We start from the raw sequence: 20,897 nt of genomic DNA, 5'->3' as shown, positions 1-20,897 counted from the left end.
TCCTGGTCAACAGCTGGTTGGCCACTGTGCGAACAGAATGCTGGACTAGATGGACCCTTGGTCTGATCTGATATGGCTCTTCTTATGTGTTTATGATTACACAGTAAACTTCCATGGTGCTGTCTGCCCTCCCCCCCTTGCACCATCACCAGGTGTCGATTTTGGGAGCCCACTACAAACTTATAACATGCTTTTGCATGCGTGCACATACACACAGACCACAATCCCATCCCATACATACAGTCTCATGATTCATGATGGAAAACTTCAATTTTAATTCTGAAAGTACATTTTCTACATTTCTGAAATGGCACCACAGCCCTGCAATGTGTGTGTGGGGTTTTTTTTTTTAACCCCACCTCCTGTTTGCTATTTTTGTTTCACATAACATCAAGCCTGAACAACAGTACTAGAAAGCTTGCTGCCTATTTTCTAGCCTTTTGGTTGGTCCTAGTAAAGGCATTGATTATCCTGTTGATGAAAAAAAAAATCTAATGGGCCAACACAGATGCAAACATTTTATAAAGAGACCAATTCACTTTAAAGCTTTGTTTTTCTGGCCTTTTTCATTGCAAACTCATGAATTCTCTCTGGAGAGCAAATTTCTCTTGCAAATTTGTACTCAGTAGACAAAATAGCTAGTAAACAGTACAGCATTTGGTTGGTAGCACTCCAAACCACCCGGTTTCTTAGTGCCTTTTCTCTCTTGTTAAATCTTATATTTGAGAAGAAATTCAGAAAACAAATCACCAGCATCTTTTGATATAGATTTGCTAACTTCTGCATTTCTTCAGAAGTTGCCAGATAGAACTGTTTTTTGACAAATAGAATTTATTACACTGTAAGGAGGGTGGGAACATGCATTGGATAGCATAGAACTACTATATCCTGATTTTTGCAAACTGTGGTTCTGAATGTGGTTGTAGTAATAGTGATATTGCCTGCCTATCTTTTGAAAGCACTAGAGTGGAGTCACACAATGCACCTGGCAGCATTTATTCTTCACCAACTGTCACAGACAACATCTCTGAACTGAAAGAATTTGCATCTAATTTTTGATGGTCTCCTTCACTAGTTAGTGTATTGCCTGAACCAGATTGCAGGAAAGCCTTGTCTGTTTTGCAAACAAAACAAAACTGGATGCTTGATTTCACGACCTTTAGCTTCTTTTAGTTCCCTTTGTTTAATCTCCTTATGGTTCTAGATGCATTAATTGTATCTAGAATGCATTATTAATGCATATCATTAATATCATTAATTGTATTTATAGCCAAACTGTATGTTGTGTGTGTGTGTGTGTGAAATAAACGTTTACTTAACTACATTTTCAGACTGTAAGTTCTACCAGCAGCACTGGGTTCAATTGCTCCTGGGATCAATACCTCTGATCATTATGGTGCTTTGTCCTTGCCTCTCCTCTCTGCAGAAGAAACTTTGGGACTGGTAGTTTTGTAGTTCTTGAGAAAACATCTCACTTAGGAAGTACAAATTTCTCTATTTCTCAAATTACAAGTACTAGCTTAACTGTATAAGCACACTCCCTTTGTTCTAGAGAAGGGCCTGGGACAACAACTCATTGTTCAGAATGTTGCTTTTTCTGCTCTAACACTATTTCTCCAGAAAAAAAACCCTCACAAGATCTGGACAGTAAGTAGATAGGTATAAGTAAATACAGTTCCATAAATATTGCCAAGCATGATCTACAATTTAGCTTCAATTTTCCCCTTCATGGTAATGGGGTTGCAGCCCCTCTGGACCTCTGGGTGTGGTGAAGTGTACCCTTTCCCCCATTCTTAGGCCCTGACCTCCCTCCACCTAAATGTAAGGACAGGAATCCCCCCTTTTATTGCCATGGAGTGGCTGTCAGTGGTTTTCTCCTACAGATCTACCCCAGTGGTTGCTGTTGCCCTAGCTTCCAGCACGGCAGAATCCATGCAACAATGCTCTGGGAGTAGTACACATAAGGCCTCTGTGGTTATATTTTTCTACTCCCCCACTCAGGCTCTCCCATCCACAGTATGAAAAATCATGTACATATGTACAATTTCACACCATGCTTCATTCTCAAATCCTTTTAATAGTCAAGAAGTTCAAGGAAATTTGAATTTGGGTGGGAGAAAAACCAGGATTTAGGGGTGTGCAAGGAACCCCCTCCATTGCATTCATCTAGTCCAGGCTCCCCAAACTGAGTCCCTTTAGATGTTTTGGCCTACAGCTCCCATCATCCTTGACCATTGGCCATGCTAGCTCAGTCTGGTATGAGTTGCAGGCCAAAACATCTACAGAAATCCTGGCTGGGGAAGGCTCCTCTATTCATTTTTGGATTGGTGTGTTCATTTGTCAGAACAGCATTTGTTTTGTCATGAATGCTGCTTCGTGTGTGTGTGTGTGTGTGTGTGTGTGTGTGATTTCAAGCCATTTCCATTCCCATTGTCTTCAAGATGAAAATTAAAAAAGAAAAAAGAATGAAATAAATATATAGTCCATTCTGGACTCTTTCGTTTCAGGATTAATAACAAAGAAACAGATGGGACCCATTTGTTTTTGTGTTATTTTCATTCATCACGAAACAAATCCAGCACCCCTGTTAGGACTTGGCTCCATACATCAGGATTGGATCCCTTCCTAATTTCTTTTCCTTGAGCTATTTTGTTACTGCTCAAGATGGGCCTTTTTGTACTTGGAGCATCCTCATTACCAACACTGAATATGCCAGCCTCCCATTAAAGACTAGAACCATGGAAAAGACTCTTCACTATATCCAGTGTTGACCGATGGTCTGTGAAGAAACCAATAAGTGGGCTGGAACATTTTTGTCCTCCCTGGGACTTGTATAATCTCACACCGCTGTGTTTTCTTCTTGCTTTGCTTGGTATCTCCAGTCTTTCCTTCATAGTTTTGATACGAAATATCATTTTGCATTCACCCACCTGCCGTTTTTATGTTGCATTTAGACAAAAATGGGATGGAATTATTTCTTTTAAAATACTCCTGCCTCTGAAATGGAAGTGCTGAAAATGTGGCATTTGCTGCTATTCATCGTAAGTGTAGTTGCAGTCTACAGGCACAGTAATGTTCATGGCTGCCACTGGAGGTTCCCCATCATCGAAGCCCTTTTGAGACAAAATTACTCATGTGAAGAATCAACAGGAGAATGGGAAATGGCACCACACCAACTAGCCCTGCCCCCACTGTTGGTCACCCTACCCAGGCATCCATACATTGTACATGGATGTCTAAAAAGATGAAGCTGGGGTGTTGGAAGAATCTATTTGGGGTGGTGGTGGAGCTTGATGAGCTTTCATTGGTTCACCCCCACCCCAAGACTTTGGTCCATTTTCCACTGTGGAGCTCAACTCAGTCTGTAGCAAATCAGGCCAGTTAGCAGATTATCCATGTTTTTTTAATTTGCGCAAAATACAGCTGAATTTTGCATAAGTTAGTGTGATTTGCACAAATTTTGCCCATAATTTGCACAAATCTCTATTTGCACAAATTATGGCTCAATAGCAAAAAGTACATTAAAAGTTCCTGGAGTTCGGGGAAAACCTACAGCTTGGCCCACAAATGCGAACTGATTTGGGCATGCCGTGGAACTCCATCAAGCCCCCAAAGGACCAGATTTCCCAGTCTTGCCATAGATGAATGTAAAACTCTATACATGTAGGTTTCCACACAACTGGGAACTCTGACCACATAAGTTTCCCAACCATACGCTAGCCTATATGCATACATTTTCTCTTTTGAAACATCCATGCATATGGCATGGATGTCAAGGGAGGGGCTTGCTGGCTCTGCTCCTTGCTTATGTGTAGAACCTAACATAATTTTGTCTGGAAAGAGCTCCAGTCTGGAGATTACTGGGGGCTTGAGAAAGGACTTCAGGGGTTGATTAAAGCTCACCTCAAAGGAGGGGTGAGCTTCACAGCCTTTGCTTAAAACCTATGAATGAACAAGAGCCCACCACCTTCGGAGGCAATTGTTTTCACTGTGAAACAGCTCATTCTTCCTAAGGTTTAGCCTAGATCCTTCTTCTTGTAACTTGAACCCACACTGATTAGGAGAAACTTCTTGACAGTTCAAGAATAGTTAAAAAAAATGAAGCCAGTTACCCAGAGGGAGTGGTGGCCTCTCTCTGGATGGGGGTCTTTGAGCAGAGGCTGGACAGCCATTTGTTGGGGATGCCATAGCTGGGGACTTCCTGCAACATGCAGGGACTTGGCTTGGATAACAAAGACGGTCCTGTCCAACCCTATGATTCTATGAAATGGAAGCTGCAAGAGCAAATGAATTTAAACAGCAAAAATGCTCATGGATTGTGTCGCTTGTGTGCTCTGTGTCTTTTTTTCCATGCCCTGTTATGATTTGTTTTCCACATACCTTCTTAGCCAGAGATGCTGCCTCTCATAATGATGTGTCATTTGCCTGTCTTCCATAGCTGGCTGCACATTCGAGGAGGATGGGGACTTTAACCAGTGTGAGTACAGCCAAAGTGCTGAGGACGACTTTGAATGGGAGCTGGTCCGGAGCTACCTTATGTCTCATCTGACCTCAGATCTTCCTCATGGTGAGTTTGAACAATCAAGACTCTTTGGCCACTTTGCAGCAGGGGTGCAGAACCTCTTTCTGCCTGGGTGACACACTCCATTTTGGAGAAGCTCATGAAGGCTGCATTTCAGTGGTGGGTAGGGCCAAATGTTTTCGAAGGTACCCCTGAAAGCTGAATTTCAAATGAAATGTGAAAGCTCTTGAAATTCAGAAAATAGAATTCTGAAATTGCCAAATTTTGAATTCGTGTGAAAGTTTGTTTCAACCCGAGAGTGTCTGTTGGACCTTGGACAGGCGCATACCTGTCCCATACCTGTCATAAATATGGGCAAAGGAGCCATCATGGTTGCGTCGATGGTGGGAATGAGCTCCCCCCCATTTTCTAAATATGATCTGTGAAGATCTGTTTGTGAGTAGTTAAAGCTCTGAGGTGGATGCTTCGTGGATACATAAGAGGAGTATTCCTCCTGTAAGGGTATGGTGTTAATCACACTTCTGTTAATAGATCCAGAGGTGGCAGCATAGACATGCCCGCAATTTTGTTCTGAAGATCATTGCAGTTAGATCAGCCATTGCCCCTCCTCCCTTCCATGTGCCATTTGCCTGCAGAGTCATGGATGGTGTCAATATGCTAGAGGGGTTTCTTGGTGGAGGCCTCCTGTCTATGGAATTCCCTGCCAAAGAGTTCAGCCTTCCCCAACCTGGTGCCTCCCCACCCCCAGATATTTTGGACTACAGTTCCCTGCATTCCTCATCATTGGCCATGCTGGCTTGGGCTGGTGGGATGTGAAGTCCAAAATGTCTGGAGGACACTAGGTTGGATGGGGTAGGTTAGGTTAGATCATGTTCCTCTTTATCTGTGTTCCGCCGGCAACTGAAAACATTTCTCTTTAAACAAGCATTTAATTTTACTTTTCAACTGTTAGTTTGGATCTTTGTGTTCTTGACTTTGGTGCTGCTTTTAGCTTTCACCTTGTTGGAAATGTGTTTTAATGATTGGTTATTTGTTTTCATGCTTTTTTGAATGTTGTAAGTCACTTTGAGTGTCTCCTTTTTGGGGGAGGGAAAAGTAGAGTATACATTCTTTAAATAAAAAAAGTAACTAATTGTAACTGCTGATCATTTGAGCACATCTGCAGACTAACCTTTTGGTCTTCTGCTCTCCTACCTAGCTATTAACTGGGAGCTGGAAATCATCATTCAACAGTAGGGATGGTGGAGAAACTGGTTTGGTTCACTTTTTTATACAAACCGACCTGCAAACTGGAATCAATTATCCTTCTGTTTGTTCCATTATCTGAATTTTGTGATGCAGTTCTCTGATTAAAAAAGGTATACAAAAAGGTTTAGGGCAAATTGCACACAAAATAGGCATCCATTAAGAGAGCCTTCCCCAACCTGGTGCCCTCCAGATGTTTTGCATTTCAACTTCCATCAGCCCCAACGAGCATGGCCCAATGGTCAGGAATACTGGAAGCTGCAGTCCAAAACATATGAAGAACACCAGGTTGGGGAAGGTTGTATTAGGAGAAATGCATGCAAAATTATATTCGTTTGGAGAAATGCATGACTTTTTGTATGCATTTCTGCTCCTGTGTATTCCTTTATGCATTTCTGCAAATATACACACCTTTGCATGAATTTCTCCCAATGCATGCATTACCAGAATTGTGTGCAAAAATATGTACATCTGAGAAATCTGTATAAACATGCATATATTCGCAGAAATGGATACAAACATGTGTATACTGGGAGACATACATACAAAAAAGTGCATTAATTTTTGTGTGGACTTTTAACCAAAAATTCACAAACTGATGCAGAAACAGGACAGAATGATTTCATGGTCCAAAAAGTTCAAAAGTTGTAGGAACTGAAAGAGACAGATTCATCCATTTCTTCTCAACATTGAATAGGAACTAGGGATGGCGGAGAATTTCTCCCCGAATCTTCAGGGGGCCAAGCGCCAACGCATTCGGCCCCCCGAAATCGGCGGTGAAATTCTCCGCCCCCCCGCCCCCCCCAGGACGGGACTTACCTTTGGTGAATGTCCCTCCCGGCGGCGGGTCCCGGCAGCGGTTCGGTGGCAGTTCGTCGCGGGCGGGGGCGGCGGCCAGTCTCCCGACTGGCTGCCGCCGCCGCCATTGCAAAAAAAAAAAAACTAAAGTAAAAAAAACACAACACACCCGTGATAGGCTATGTAACGATTTACGTAGCCTATCATGGCTAGATTTCCAAAGACAGCCGTGATAGGCTACGTAAATCGTCATGTAGCCTATCACGGGTGACTTTGGAAAAAAAAAAGCGCGTACGCAAATGGTGGCAGCCCATGGGCGCTGCCATTTGCGTTCCTTATTTTGGCACGTCTAGTCTACGTAAAGATTTACGTAGACTACGGCGAAAATAAGGGCACGCTATTTGCGTTGCCCTTATTTTCGCCGTAGTCTACGTAAATCTTTACGTAGACTAGACGTGCCAAAATAAGGAACGCAAATGGCAGCGCCCATGGGCCGCCGCCATTTGCATACGTGCTTTTTTTTTTCCCAAAATCACCCGTGATAGGCTACGTGACGATTTACGTAGCCTATCACGGCTGACTTTGGAAATCTAGCTGTGATAGGCTACGTAAATTGTCACGTAGCCTATCACGGGGTCTTTTTTTTTTTTTACTTTTTGTTTCGCGGCCGGGGAGACGGGGCGCTTCTCCCCGGCCTGAATTTCGGCCGGGCGAGGTGGGAAGCCTCCCCCCCTTCTCCTGAACTTCAAGGGGAAAAGCAAAGCGCCTCCCCGCCACCGCGAAGCCAAGCTGCGAAAAGGTAAGTGACTTTCGTACATCCCTAATAGGAACTGGTCAGGAGCCATGGTCATTTTGTGCCAAACTAGAAGCTTGGTGTGATGTCAGGCACATATGATAGACTTAAACTGTACCCATCGCAGAGAACCTGGCAAATGTTCTCAACTTCTGTAATGTGAAAGACAGGAAGAAAGATGCAAAAACTGAGGGCAGTGCTGTATATAAGTGCTGGTGGCAGCCTTGTCTTTTATCTGTGCCCTGGTCACCTACCATTTAGACTACTGCAGTGTGTTTATATGGGGATAAACTTGAAGAAGGTCTGGAAGCAGGAATGCACGAATTGTGTAAAATACATTCCATCTCTGTTTTCCAGGTTGCCAGGAGCCTTTCATTCTGTCATCTCCCCATCGACAGAATTTGATTTTTTAATTTCTGAATTTGCATGTATTCACATGTGCAACAATGAACAAATTCTCTCCAAATGCACAAATCTCCCCCAAATGTTTGTTTTCACGCCTTAGCTTATGGGGGAAATGCACATTTTCAGTCATTTTTTAATTTTTGCATATTTTCCCTATGACAAAATTTGCACAAAATTTTCAGAGGTTAGAAAAACAGTTCTCAAAGTTGGCAGAAACTGCCTGACAAGGGAAAGCCAGTCAGCTGTGGAATCTGTGGGTCAGATTCATAAAAATTCGAACTCATTTGGTTCTGCTGTGGATTTCTCTGACATCCCTATCTGGAAGCTTTTGTTTCTTCCGAATACTGCTGTGAGACCGTTAACTGAGGCTGGGAAATGGGATCGCTTCACATGGATGCTTCATCATCTTTACCGTGACTTCCAGTCTGTTTACACATCTATACAAAGTGCTGTTTTTCACCTTTAAGAAGGGATGTCAGAGAAATTTGCAACAGATTCATGAAAGTTCAGATTTCTATGAATCTGACCTGCAGATTCCACAGCAGACTGGCCTTTTCCAAGTCATAGACTCATAGAATAGTAGGGTTGGAAGGGACCTATAAGACCATCGAGTCCAACCCCCTGCTCAGTGCAGGAATTCAGGTCAAAGCATCCCTGACAGATGGCTGTCCAGCCTTGTCTTGAATGCCTCCAGTGTGGGAGAGCTCACCACCTCCCTAGGCCATTGGTTCCATTATTGTATTGCTCTAACAGTCAGGATGTTTTTCGTGATGTTCAGCCGGAAACTGGCTTCCTGTAATTTGAGCCCAAATATGCTACGCCATTTGCATCCCTGCTCTTTGACATGATAGGCTATGTAAATCTTTATGTAGCCTATTGCATGAAGGAACGGGGACGCAAATGGCGTATTTGCATCCCTGTTCCTTCATGCGATAGGCTACGTAAAGATTTATGTAAAGATTTATGTAGCCTATCACATCAAAGAGCAGGGACGCAAATGGCGTCCGCTACGCCGGATACCATTTGCGCCCGCAGTTCGTCAGTCCAGCCAGCGATACGGCAATGGTGGCCGTATCGCTGGGGCTTTGGAGCTGGCCGGCGACTCTGCGGAATTGCCATGGAGTGGAGCCAGCTGACGAGGATTCCGGGGGGGAGGAATGGATTGCCTCCCCCCCCCCGGCGTACCCCCTGCAGATGGCAAGGTAAGGGATTCGTACATCCCTAACTAATGCACATTTGCATTAACATTAATGTTGACAAGTAGAATGAAATTCTGATTTAAAAAATCTGATTCCATCAATGAGTGGATGATGGAACGAAAGATGCCTGACAATCCACAAAACATTCATAGAATGGATTTAACAAAATCCATACATAGCTACCTTTAAGGTCCTTAATGACTGGGACCCAGGGGACCTGAAGGAGCATCTCTCTCCACACCCTCCTACCTGGAGATCTTGAGATTTTCTTCAGAGGCCCTTCAACTTGTGCCCCTTGTTGGGTGGATACTGGAGAGAAGGTATTTTCCGTTTTGTCTCCCAGAGAGTCTCTTGGTGACTATTTTGCTGTCATTCTGGCACCAGGCAAACACCTTTATATTTTCTTGGGCCTGTTTTAGCTTGAAAGTGTTTCGCTTTCTGTTGTCTTTTTTTTTAATGCTGCATTTATACTTTTCACATTATCTACAGGGTGGCTTAAAAATAGTTTTAGCTTAAAAATAAATAAATAAGACTTTGGGATGGTCCTAAACAAGATGTACCTCATTATTTGCATCCCTCTAATATGGAACTGTTGAACCATACAGGAAGAACGATTTGGATGACTACCACGTTCTTCTACCCTTGTTAGTGAGATGTGAGACTAGGGGAAACCTTTCTTTGGTTCATATTTTAATATTAACTGATCGAATTTGCACATCCCAAACTAATATGCGAAGTGGAACACAATTATCCTTCAATTTTTGCATTGCTCTAAATTTTGCAATGTAGTTCCCTGATAAGAAAATACATTTAATAATGCATACATTAGAGGAAATAGCATAACAATAGGCATGTCTTAGGGGAAGTTGCTTGCAACAAATATGTATATTGGGGAGGGGGGAATGCATACAAAAATACATACAGATGTTTTTCATGTGGACTTTAAAAAGAAAACATTTAGAAACTGATGTGGAAACAGGACAGAACGAACTTGTGCTCGAAAAAAATGGAATCAGATTAATTCACCCCCTAGTGAGATGCACTGCATCCTAGAGAGGAGGAACTGGTCTTATGTGCAATTCTGATGTGCACGTATCCTTTTTGATGACCATCTGGAGCAATTTGCTGTGAATAAAAGTTTTGCAAATGATGTAAAGATAGGGGAGCTTGGTGATGCATAATGATGAGAACTTGGCAGTGCGGTGTGGATTGCTTGATAAGCTCAGCTTGTTCAAACAATACATGCATTAAGGTAGCCAAACACCAAGGTCATACATCTAGGAGTGACAATGTAGCTAATTTCCTGGGGGATTGCAACTTTAAAAAGCAGAGACCACCTGAGAGGGATTTAATGGTCATCGGAACTTGGCTTTTATAGACTTTTCTTCTTCTTCTTCTTCGTCGCACCAGGCAATTATTCTTCTCAGCTAGCAATACATTTCTTCCCTATAGGGCAGGGCTGTTGAACCTCTTTCAGCCTGAGGGCTGAATTCAATTTCAGAGAAGACTTCGGTAGGGATGGCGCGGGTGCCCAATTCCGTCCGGGAATCTGGCAGAACTGCCCCTGCTCACACCCTCAAGCCTCGCTTGCCGAGACCCTGTTTCCCCCTGCCTGCACTCGGCGAATGGCCTGCGCTCACCCTGGTGGCCTCGTTGAGCTTCATGGTTACCATTTTTTTTGAGAAATAAAATGGCAATCGCAAAAATGTGCATATTTGTGTATGTGCAAAAATGCACATTTTTTGCTGATGTTCACATTCAGGCATGCATTTTTACACATACACAAATATCTGCATTCACAAAAATGTGCACATTTTGTGATCGCCATTTTATTTTTCAAAAAATGAACCCCCACTTGGCCGCCAGGGTGAGTGCGGGCTGCTCGCTGAGTGCAGGAGCGTCTCAAGCACAGTCTGGGGACCAGCAAGCATGGGCTGTGGGGAGCCCGGAGAATCTGGATGGGGGGTGGGTTCACACAACCCTAGCCTTTGGGTCCATATTCCAGTAGTGGGCGGAGCTGAAGGCAAAAGGGGGTGGGGTCAAAAATACCAGTAGATTTTAGTACAAGAAACTAAGCCTTGGGAGAGGCATGCTGAACTTTTAGAATGGGGGGGTATGTGTGCAAAAGCTGAGAAACTGCCAAATTATCACTGGTCAGAGGAAAGGGGAGGGGCCAGACCAAGGGTGTGTGGCCATCTCAGGAATCCTGGAAGGCCAGATTGAGACCCTGGGCAAGTTGTATTTGGCCCACAGGCCTGAGGTTCAACATTCCTGCGATATGGAATTGTCATGTTCCTATGTCCTCCCCTTTTGCAGTCAACACGCTCCAGAAAACAAGGCTTCAGGCTAATACTTCTTTATTAGTGAATGACTAGCTACTTTGCAAATGCTGATTCTAGAGAACTCTCAGCCTACAATGAAACAGCTCATCCACACATCTACGAATATCAATAGAGGAGATGAAGTGGAAGTTAGAGAAGTTGCCAGCAGTCTGGGCAAGAGCTTCACAGCCAGACTGGCTTCACAGGGATGCTGCTCCCTTAGGGTGCCTTCCTCCTTTGTTGGCTTCCATGAATGGCCAACCTCGTGGAGTGTTTGAGCCCTGCCCCTAACTTTTCCTGCTTTGCTCTGCAGTGGACCCTAGTGTCCCTCAAGTCACGCCCCTTGCCCTCCTCCTCCTCCAAAACTTGATGGTGGAGGAATGGGAGAGCCATTCAGGCTGAGCCATCTTTGTGTCATGGTCTTGGGAAGAAAGTATTGCCATATCTGGGCTCATTAAGGAGGGTCCCTCTGTTCTAGCTGTTCCCAATCTGATTTTGAATCTGTACTTCCAGACATCTCCACATGCTCAGATTAATTCCTGACAGGAATCATCTCTTCCTTTGCAGAATGACTGAAGAACAGCCTTTGTAGTCTTCTACATTAGGAACACAGGGAGCTGCCTTAGTTAGCCAGTAAATAACTAGGTTCTGATGTGCACATTAGTCCGGGAGATACTTACCATGTCAGTTCACATTACAAGGATCGAGTTCCTCAAACGTTCCAAAAACACTAGCCTGAATTGGGCCCAGTGGCTATTGGCAAGTCAGTACAGCTTATACAGGCAATGCTGAATTATTGCTGTTGTTCTTACTATTGCATGGGGATGCCAGACAAATCTGCAACAGCATCAAATGACTCTGGGTTTCTATGAATCTGACCTGCAGATTCCACAGTAGACCATCTTCTCCTGGATTTCATGAATTCCACAGACTTGGGGACCATTTTTTTTAACTTTCTTGAATTTAAAATAAATTTAGGGTGCAATCCTATGTTGATAGTCAGCAGCCTCCGAAGTTGGAGGCTCCCTGGGATCCTAACACAGGGTGGCTGGAGCACGGAGGTTATCCTTGCCTCTGTGCTCCAGCTGCCCTGCACTTTTGCTAGATGGGTGATTTTGCCCATCAAGCTACGGTGCTTTGGAGTGGGAGGGAAGGAGGCTGGGGTGAGAACAGGAAACTGTGTTAAGCAGCTTCCCCTGTATCCTCCCCTCCCTGTCCCTGGAAACACCCCCCCTTCCCCATCTATGGGCTCAGATGTGGATCTCTGTACTGACTACAAGGGGGGAGGGAGGGGGAGGGGAACACGGTTTACTGGCTCCAAAGTTGGAGCCAGTAAAGCGAACAGTTCTGTGGCTCCCCAGACACTTTCTAGGGGACATAGGATTGCTCCCTTAGTTGTAGGAAAACAAACAAACAAGCCATATACAAACAAACAAACAAACAAACAAACAACAACACCAGCTAAAATACATTTTTCCACCATAGTCTAGGCATAAAAATGCACATTTGGGGGTGGATTTGCTCATTTTCACAAATGCGAATTTGTGCAAAATGCAAATTTGTCCAAATTCAGGAAATTGGGAAAAAAATCAGATTCTGTCAATGAGCAGATGACAGACTGAAAGGCACCTGGCAATCCACAAAATGCGGACAGAATGGACTTCACAAAATCTGAACATTCCTACTATTACATTATATCCTGCTCCCCTGCTCCCTCCTTACAAGGAAGCTAAAGTGATTTACATGGTCGATGTCAGGGTGGAAACTGAGCCGATAGAACCCCAGAGCAGTTCTGATTCTGAGGAGGATCAGCAATCCATGGGAGAGGAACCAGCTCATCCCTCACAGGCACAGCAGCTGGCAAAGATTCCTCCTGCCGGCATTCCTGAGGTAGATAGTGATCCTAGCAGTGAGAAAGTGTGGGAGGGGGGCTTGCTAGATGCTCGACGCAGATGCAGGGAGCGACGAGCGATGGAAGGCGCGGAAAGGAGGCGTAGTGCCCGTTTGGTGCGCAAGCAACGGCCGCCTCCTGTGGACCCAAGGGAAAGAGGGAGGATCTCTCCCTAGCCCATAAGTTCAGGGTCTTCAAGTGACTCTCCTTCAAACGGGGATCAACTGCCTACTCGGAGCATAGGCTACTCTGCTGTTCCTTGCTTAGTCGCTGATGATTAGCATCTGAAAGAGTCATTAAGTTGTAAAAAGATGAAAGCCTTGAAAAGAATCCTTTCATCTGTGTCTTGAGTTGGTTATTGGAGTCTACTGAAAGAGGCCACTAGGGCGCTCCTGACAGTCCTCCTCCTCTTCTCCATTTTATCCTCACAACAACCCTGTGAGGTCAGTTAGGGTGAGAGTCAGTGTCTGGCCCAAAGTCACCCAATGGACTTCATGGCAGAGTGGGGACTAGAAACTGGATCTCCTGAGTCCCAGTCCAACAGGGCATTTCCTGCATTGAGTGGTGGGTTGGACTAGATGCCCTCTAAGGTCACTTCCAGTTCTAAAATTCTATAATTCTATGAATTTGTTCTCATCTCCCATGATCCCTAAGGAGATGATCAGCTGGCATTCTGCACTGGCTGAAACTTCTGAGTCATCTTTAAGAGTAGACCCACCCAGAGGGTGTTATTGCAGTCAAGGCTGGGGTTCCAAAAGGCATAGATCAGCATAGTGAACTAAATGCCATCATAGAGCCATTGAGTATACTGTGCTTACTGTCATATGGATTTGGCCATCACAGGATATTGGGGGAATGGATCTGAAAAACAATGAAACAACAGAACTTTTTAATGAAGGGGCTCCAGACTAAATGCCATGGACAGTTCCCATCCCTATAAATCCTGCAGCCTTATATTATCTCCATTATCTCTGAGAGATAAGATCTGACCCAAGAAAAGGAACCAAGGACAGCCCAGGATGATAAATTACATCTGTAGCGATATACCTTTATCGCTATAGAAGGCTTTTAACCTGCCTTCTATCTGGTGTGCATGCACTGGGGTGGGGGTGTTTAGACCACTATAAAAGTGCCACTTGAAGAAATCTGTTCTCATCTCTAGCTGCTAAGCACCTATCCACATGCAAGGTTTTTGCTTTCCCTGAAGAGGTAATATTACATGCTACATAAAAGGCAATGAAGTAAGGATATCACAAATGCCTGTATTTTATGAAGATCAATGTTACAGAATTTCCCCACTTGCAATGAGCAATGGGGGGAACCTCCCCCCGCCCTCAGCTTGATTTGGGATTGGCTCAGCCACTGCAACCATCATTCTTCTCCCCCATCCCCCAAGGAGTTCTAAATGAACTTCAAGGGTTGGCATTATTGGGCATCTCCCTAGGCCCATTGCCCTACAGAGGGCTCATTGCAAGTCCCCGAGGCCCTTAACCCTACTGCTGCTGAACTTCTTGCTGTTGTTGCCTGTTAACTTGCCCTCTCCAACTGAGTGAGAAGTGATATGAGCAAAGAAGAGGAACAACAGCCTTTGTTCATTTTGCCCTGTGTCTTCATAGAATAGTCATAGAATAGTAGGGTTGAAAGGGGCCTATAAGACCATTGAGTCTTTGGACTGTGGTAGGGAATGGGCCTAGAGGGAGAGGACAAGTGAATGGGCAGAAGCAACAGGGATGTAATGTGGAGAAGAGGCTATTCAGTGATACCCCCCATGGGCATTTTGCCCAACACCCCTCCCCCCAAAATGGAGCTGACTCTGGTAGTGCTAATTGAATATTACCATATTTTAGGGACAGGGCTGGCCCTACCATTAGGCAAGGTGAGGCAGCTGCCTCAGGCAGCAGATTTTGAGTGACATGAAAAGGAAGCAAATTGTTAATGATGTAATTTTATTGTTATTGCATTTTTACTCCCAGGGAGAGGCACTTGTGGCATTTGTGTAACCGGACCCTTGGCTTTTTCTGCTGGGAAGGGCTTTAAAAGTTTCTGTCCAGGCTGGGACTTCTGCCTTGGAAACATAAGCCTTTCCTGATTCTGGTTTCAGTTTGCCCTCTGGCTATAACTTCCTGGCTCTGACACCTGACTTTAATTCCCAGCTCTTACTCCTGGCTTCTGCTTAATTGTTGCCTACAGCTCTCTCTCTCTCACACACACGCATGCATGCGTGCACGCATGCACACACTCACCCGGCAGCTACAATACACCAAGTACACAATGGGCTGGCCTTTAAATTCTTGAACAAAAAAGGAAGAGCATCTCCCATTTCTCTCATTCTGAGTGTCTAAGAAAGACCTTGAACTTTGGTCTCTGCAACAGAAATATGCATAAACTGATCCTCATGAACCAACTTGTTTGTAAAATAGCTATTTAACCCCAACTGAATTGTTGACAAGATAATTGTTTGGTTCATTCTGTTCCACAATTAGTTTTGAAGTAATTATGGAGTACCACAGTCATTTGGATTTCACATTCAAGGTGGTAGATCTTTCCTAACAAGAAGTCCACAGAACCTAAATATTGGCTTCTGGCTGATACCTAGCACTGATGCAAGGCATGAGCGTGTTGAAATTGTGCCAGCTGGAATCATTGGCACAAAGTACCTTGTACGTATTTCCTATGTGGAATGGTCTTGATAACTTTGTAAGTTGGTGCATTAGGGCACCTTAGCTCACAAACAACAATAAACACCACCACCACCACCAACAACAACATAATAGGTCTACATTGACTACAGATTTTGACTAAATTGGAATCCCAAAGACAAAGCAACACTCAAGGGGAACAAAACCTAGTGTTGCAGAATTGAAACAGAATCCAAATTCTATCCTTAGCATATTTCCTGTTTGAGGCTGGAATCAGCAGGGATATTCTGGCCACTGTAGTAAGATAGAGGTCAGGCTGTGGGAGCTCAGGACCACAGAGAGCTACTTCTGAAGCGAGCTTCAGGATCAGACCCTCTGAGAAGCAAGGCGTTGGATGTCATGACCCAGGTAGAGGATTCCTCTTCAAATGAGGACCTTGAGGCCTCAGTAACTGACAAGGCCAAAGAACTATCCATGCCAGCATTGCAGATAGAGCCTGAGCCCATGGGGGAGACTGCCAAGGCTCCAGCCCTCAGGATGCAGACAACTCCACTTCAGAGGCTGAGGTGGAATGACTACTGAGCTCTAGGGAACAATGATGCCTGAAGAGGCAGGCTCAAATCCTTACACACAGAAGAAGTGCACAACCACAGCAAATGAGTCCTTCTGAGTATAGGGCTCCTAGGGGTGCTCCTCATGAGGACGACTTCTTCTAGAAGCTTCTATTGAGCCCAGCTGAACTTTAGGTGGGTTCAGGGAGCTCCTGCTTAAACGTCGCAGTTCCAGGCTGGCACACCTGCTGGAACGATATTTCTTCACCAGCTCTGGATCCTTTCTGTCTTGCCCTTGTCTCCCTACTGATTCCTCTGCCTGAAATGCATGTAAGTAACCTTGGACTGCCTTTGACCATCTTATGGCTAAATCCTTGTCTTGACACTGAGCCCTGTGAACTTCCTGGCTTTGACTGTGGACTGACTTGACTTTGCAAATTGCCTGCTCCTTGACTGAACTGGACTTTGTGGACTTTGGAGTTTTAACTTTGGACCCTCATTACCTTCCCAAATTCGAGTCCTTATAAACAGGACAATAGGAGTGATGCTCTGACTTGGATTCCTGCACTGAGCAGGGGTTGGACTTGATGGTCTTATAGGCCTCTTCCAACCTTACTATTCTATGATTCTATGATTCTCCAGCACCGATGTGCAGCTGGGTGATGGTTTACGACAGGGGTGGGAAACCTGCAGTGCTTGTGGCCTTTTATGGAATGGTACCCCCCCCCCCGGTATTTGGGAGGTGCGAACTGTATGATAGGGAGGTATAAGATTTTTGGGATATTTGCACTAATCCCCTGTTTGGCCACTGCTCGATTTGCACAAATTTCCTGTTTGCGCAAAGCGAGCAGCAATTGCAAATGGGAATCAGGCACGACACGAGCGGCGAGATGAGGTTCGGAGAATCCTAGTGATCCCGAACATCGCTCATTCACCCATCCCTACCGTATCATGCATTAGGTGCTAATTCAAGACCAGCTTTTGGTTTTAATTGATTTTAATATTTTTAATGTTTTGTATACATGTCTGAGCAATTTTAATTGCATTTTAATGTATATTATAAAGTATTTTGCAAACCTCTTAGATATATTTTTTAAAGTATGTTCAGAGGTGTGTAAATCTATTAAATGAATGAATGAATGAATGAATGAATGAATTAATTAATATTCCCCAAGCCTCAACCTTGGCCTAGCGAGGACTAATTCATCACAGAGATCAAAGCTTCCAGTTTACCTCCTCCTTTCTTTGTCTTTATATCAATGTTCCCCTCATTCCTATTGTATGCTGCCCTGATAGCTTTGCTGAAAGGCCGCCTACAAATATTTTCAATAAGTGAGTTGGTCTTCTGGTTTGAAGGTCAAGCCAGCCACTCTGCTCATGGGCTGACCCAACCATCTCTAATCTCATTCCACTCCTTTTTTTTACCCCCAGTGTTCAAACCTTGGCACCATCAGCCAGCTGCCAGGGTCCCAGCACCCTGGCAGGGCCCACTTATGCTGACACCTGGCCTTAGTCTGTGAGCTACCATTTAAAAATTTCCCACAATGCCCTGGAGAAATGTTGCATTGTGGGAAATTTATGATGGTGACTCATACCCACCCATTTCTGACTGACTGCAGGTAAGTCCATGGCCAGTGGTCCGCCAATGTAGGAGGTGGCCCTACCAGAGGACATTTTGAGAGGGCCCCTTCTAACCTGGATCCAGGCCTGTTTTCACTTGCCCTTTTCTGTCTTCTTTTCTGTCTTGTGCCTGTCACCATATCATGCCCCCTATCCCTGACCTTGTGGATTTCTGGATACTGGCCCTCCTTTACTTGTTTCTTCTATCCAAGCAGGCCCACAGAGGCTGCACTCCTATGCCCACTTACCTGATAGAAAGCTGCATTAAACATAGTGGGACTTACTTCTGAGTAAACATGCATAGGACAGAAGTTCTGTTCAGCTGCTGTTCAGCAGTTCTGTTCAAGCTGTTTTCTCAAGACATTCAGCCACAACTGAACCTCCCTGTGCTTCTTGTATCATGTGTGTACATTGTTCATGTGGGAGAGAATTTGGAAGAGCAACCAAATGTTCATTGTAGGTATTGTTTAGGGGCCTATGTCATGCAAAGCTGATCCAAGTCACATGGGAGAAATCTCTATTTGTCTCTCCAGCCTGTGAGCATCATGTGCTTGCTGACATATGTCAGTGATCATGGCTGCTTTGGGGAATGCTCCATTCCAGAGCGCAGAAGTCAACATAATTTTCTCATCATTTTGAGAGCTGAGAAAACAATATAAACCCTGGGAGTGGGGGAAAGATGTCATTGAAGATCCTTGGCAGTCTAGCCAGCATCTTGGGTGCTTGAGTAAAACGCTCCATGAATATGATGCAACGAGGTTTTGTACTGCGTGAGTGGCCGAAGATTAGGGATGTATGGATTGTGTAAAATCTATTCCGTCTGTTTTTTGCGGGTTGTCAGGTGCCTTTCACTCTGTCACCCGCCCATCGATGGAATTGGATTTTTTTCTAGTTTCCCGTAAAAATGTGCAAATTCCCTCAAAATGCACAGAACCCACCAAATGTGCATTTTCACACTTCAGTCTATGGGGGAAATGCACATTTTTGGCCTTTTATTTTTTTTTGCGTATTTTTCTATGATGAAATTTGCACAACATTCGATGGTCTGCAACTCTGCTAGGGATGTACAAAAGTAACTTACCTTTTCACAGGGGTGATTCGCGGTGGGGGGGGAGGTGCTCCTCATCTCCCCGCGGAAAGCTAACCCGGCCAGCTCCGCTCCTCAGCAACTCTACGGAGCCACTGGCTGGGTGCATTCGCAGGCGTCTGGAGCCTGCGGATGCAAATGGTGGCAGCTATGGCGGCTGCCATTTGCGTTCATGTTTTTGGCCGTGATAGGCTATGTAAATATTTACGTAGCCTATCATGGCAAAAAAAAAACAAAACAGGAATGTGAATGGCGGTGGCTACGGCGGCTGCCATTTGCGTTCCCTTTTTTTGCCGTGATAGGTTACGTAAATACTTATGTAGCCTATCACGGCCTCCGCAGGGATGCAAATGGCCTATCCTGGCTTAAATGGGGAATCGAATGGCGGCCGCAGATGCGGCTGCCATTTGCAAAGCAGCACGAACGGCACCAGGTAAGTGATCAGTTTCGTGCGCCTTTTGCGGGGTGGTGGGGTGGGGGGCTTCGTTCCGCCATGGATTTCGGGGGGCCGAATGCACTGGCATTTGGCTTCACTGAGATCCATGGCGGAATTCTCTGATATCCCTAAACTCTGCAGAATCCACCCGACGGGAGAAAAGCCGGTACGCTGAAGGATGTGCTGGTTGGATTCGTAAGAATTCGAACTCATTTGGTTTCATTTCTGATTTCTCCACCATCCCTACCAAAATTCCATGTCATATGTCTTTTAGGGTTTGAGCAATAATCCTCGTTTCCTGCATCTTGGTTTGTTTGCTGTGAGTGGACAATGAAGGTTGGAGACTACTACTGTAGTCTTATCTCTCCTCTCCAGTTTACCCCAGCCGTTCGGTAGATGAATAATATTTGACATCGCTGCTCCCTCTCCAGGGAGTGCTTTGCATCGGAGACTCATGGTCTTAGATTAAAATGAGTTTTTATTGGATATCTGCCAATTCCAGAGAGCCCTGAATTTATTTGAACAGGGGTTGGCTGTTGGCCATCATTCCTTTGTCTTCCTTTCCCATATTGTTTTCCTTTCAGTTTATGTTTCCCTCTTTCCCTTCACTTGATAAAGATAATTTGTCTTTCTGCCTTTAAACTCTTGCTTACTCCCCCACTTTCGTAATTTAAAGGGATGATTTATAAGGTTACACTTTCATATGCAGAACAAGAAGCAGGCCTTCGGAGTGAAAACTTTTGTGTTGTAAGACACAGCACTTACACAGACCAGAGAGGTGAAGGAAAAATGAACAGAACAAGCTGGATGGATGCTGGGTGGTGCAGAAAGGACACAGTGGTGCAGCTAGTTAAGTTTAGATCCTGGCCATAATGATTTTGTGGAGGGACCATTTAGGCATCCGTCCATCTGTATTACTTCACTTGAGAAGCACACAACCCTTCTTCTCTTCTGGATATGTTAGAACAACAGCAACAAAATTGTTTGGCAACCCTAATTTTAAAAATTAATAAATCAAGGCATGTGCAGTGTTGCATTTTAAACTCACTGAAATAATAGCAGCGTAGTGATAGCATGAATAAGATGGAGCTTGCTTCTCTTGTGCTCACCACCTGTTGGTGTCTGGGTAGTCATTTTTTTGCGGGGAGGTGTTGGATTGTGAGGTTCTGGACTTTGGCCCAGGGTCCCGCCTGAGCTACACCACTGAAAGTGCATTCCAGTGCAGTGGTCCACAAGCGCAAGTATTATAGTTAAAGGTCTCTGAACCCATGCACCAACACATTCACCATTAGTCCAGCATTGATGTACAGCCTGGATGGTAACTGCATCAGCATGAAAAATGGAGGATAGTGCATGGCGTAAGAACCTTTTACTTGTGAAGCCAGACCAT

The 20,897-nt window shown here is 44.6% G+C and overlaps 1 protein-coding gene across 1 annotated transcript in view; it reads left to right on the top strand.

The window, feature by feature from the left end:
• PTPRU (protein tyrosine phosphatase receptor type U) overlaps positions 1–20,897 on the top strand; it is a 622,411-nt gene that overhangs the window by 219,859 nt on the left and 381,655 nt on the right. The window contains exon 2 of the mRNA XM_084815602.1: positions 4,439–4,567. Coding sequence (XP_084671728.1) covers positions 4,439–4,567 — 129 coding nt within the window. The remainder of the gene's footprint in view (positions 1–4,438; positions 4,568–20,897) is intronic.

The sequence above is a fragment of the Heloderma suspectum genome, chromosome 10 (assembly GCF_057233095.1).
Source record: "Heloderma suspectum isolate Gila_16-S chromosome 10, 16-S_ref, whole genome shotgun sequence".
NCBI lineage: Eukaryota > Metazoa > Chordata > Lepidosauria > Squamata > Helodermatidae > Heloderma > Heloderma suspectum.
Note: the sequence above shows the minus strand (reverse complement) of the source record. Positions and strands in the feature narration are given on the sequence as shown.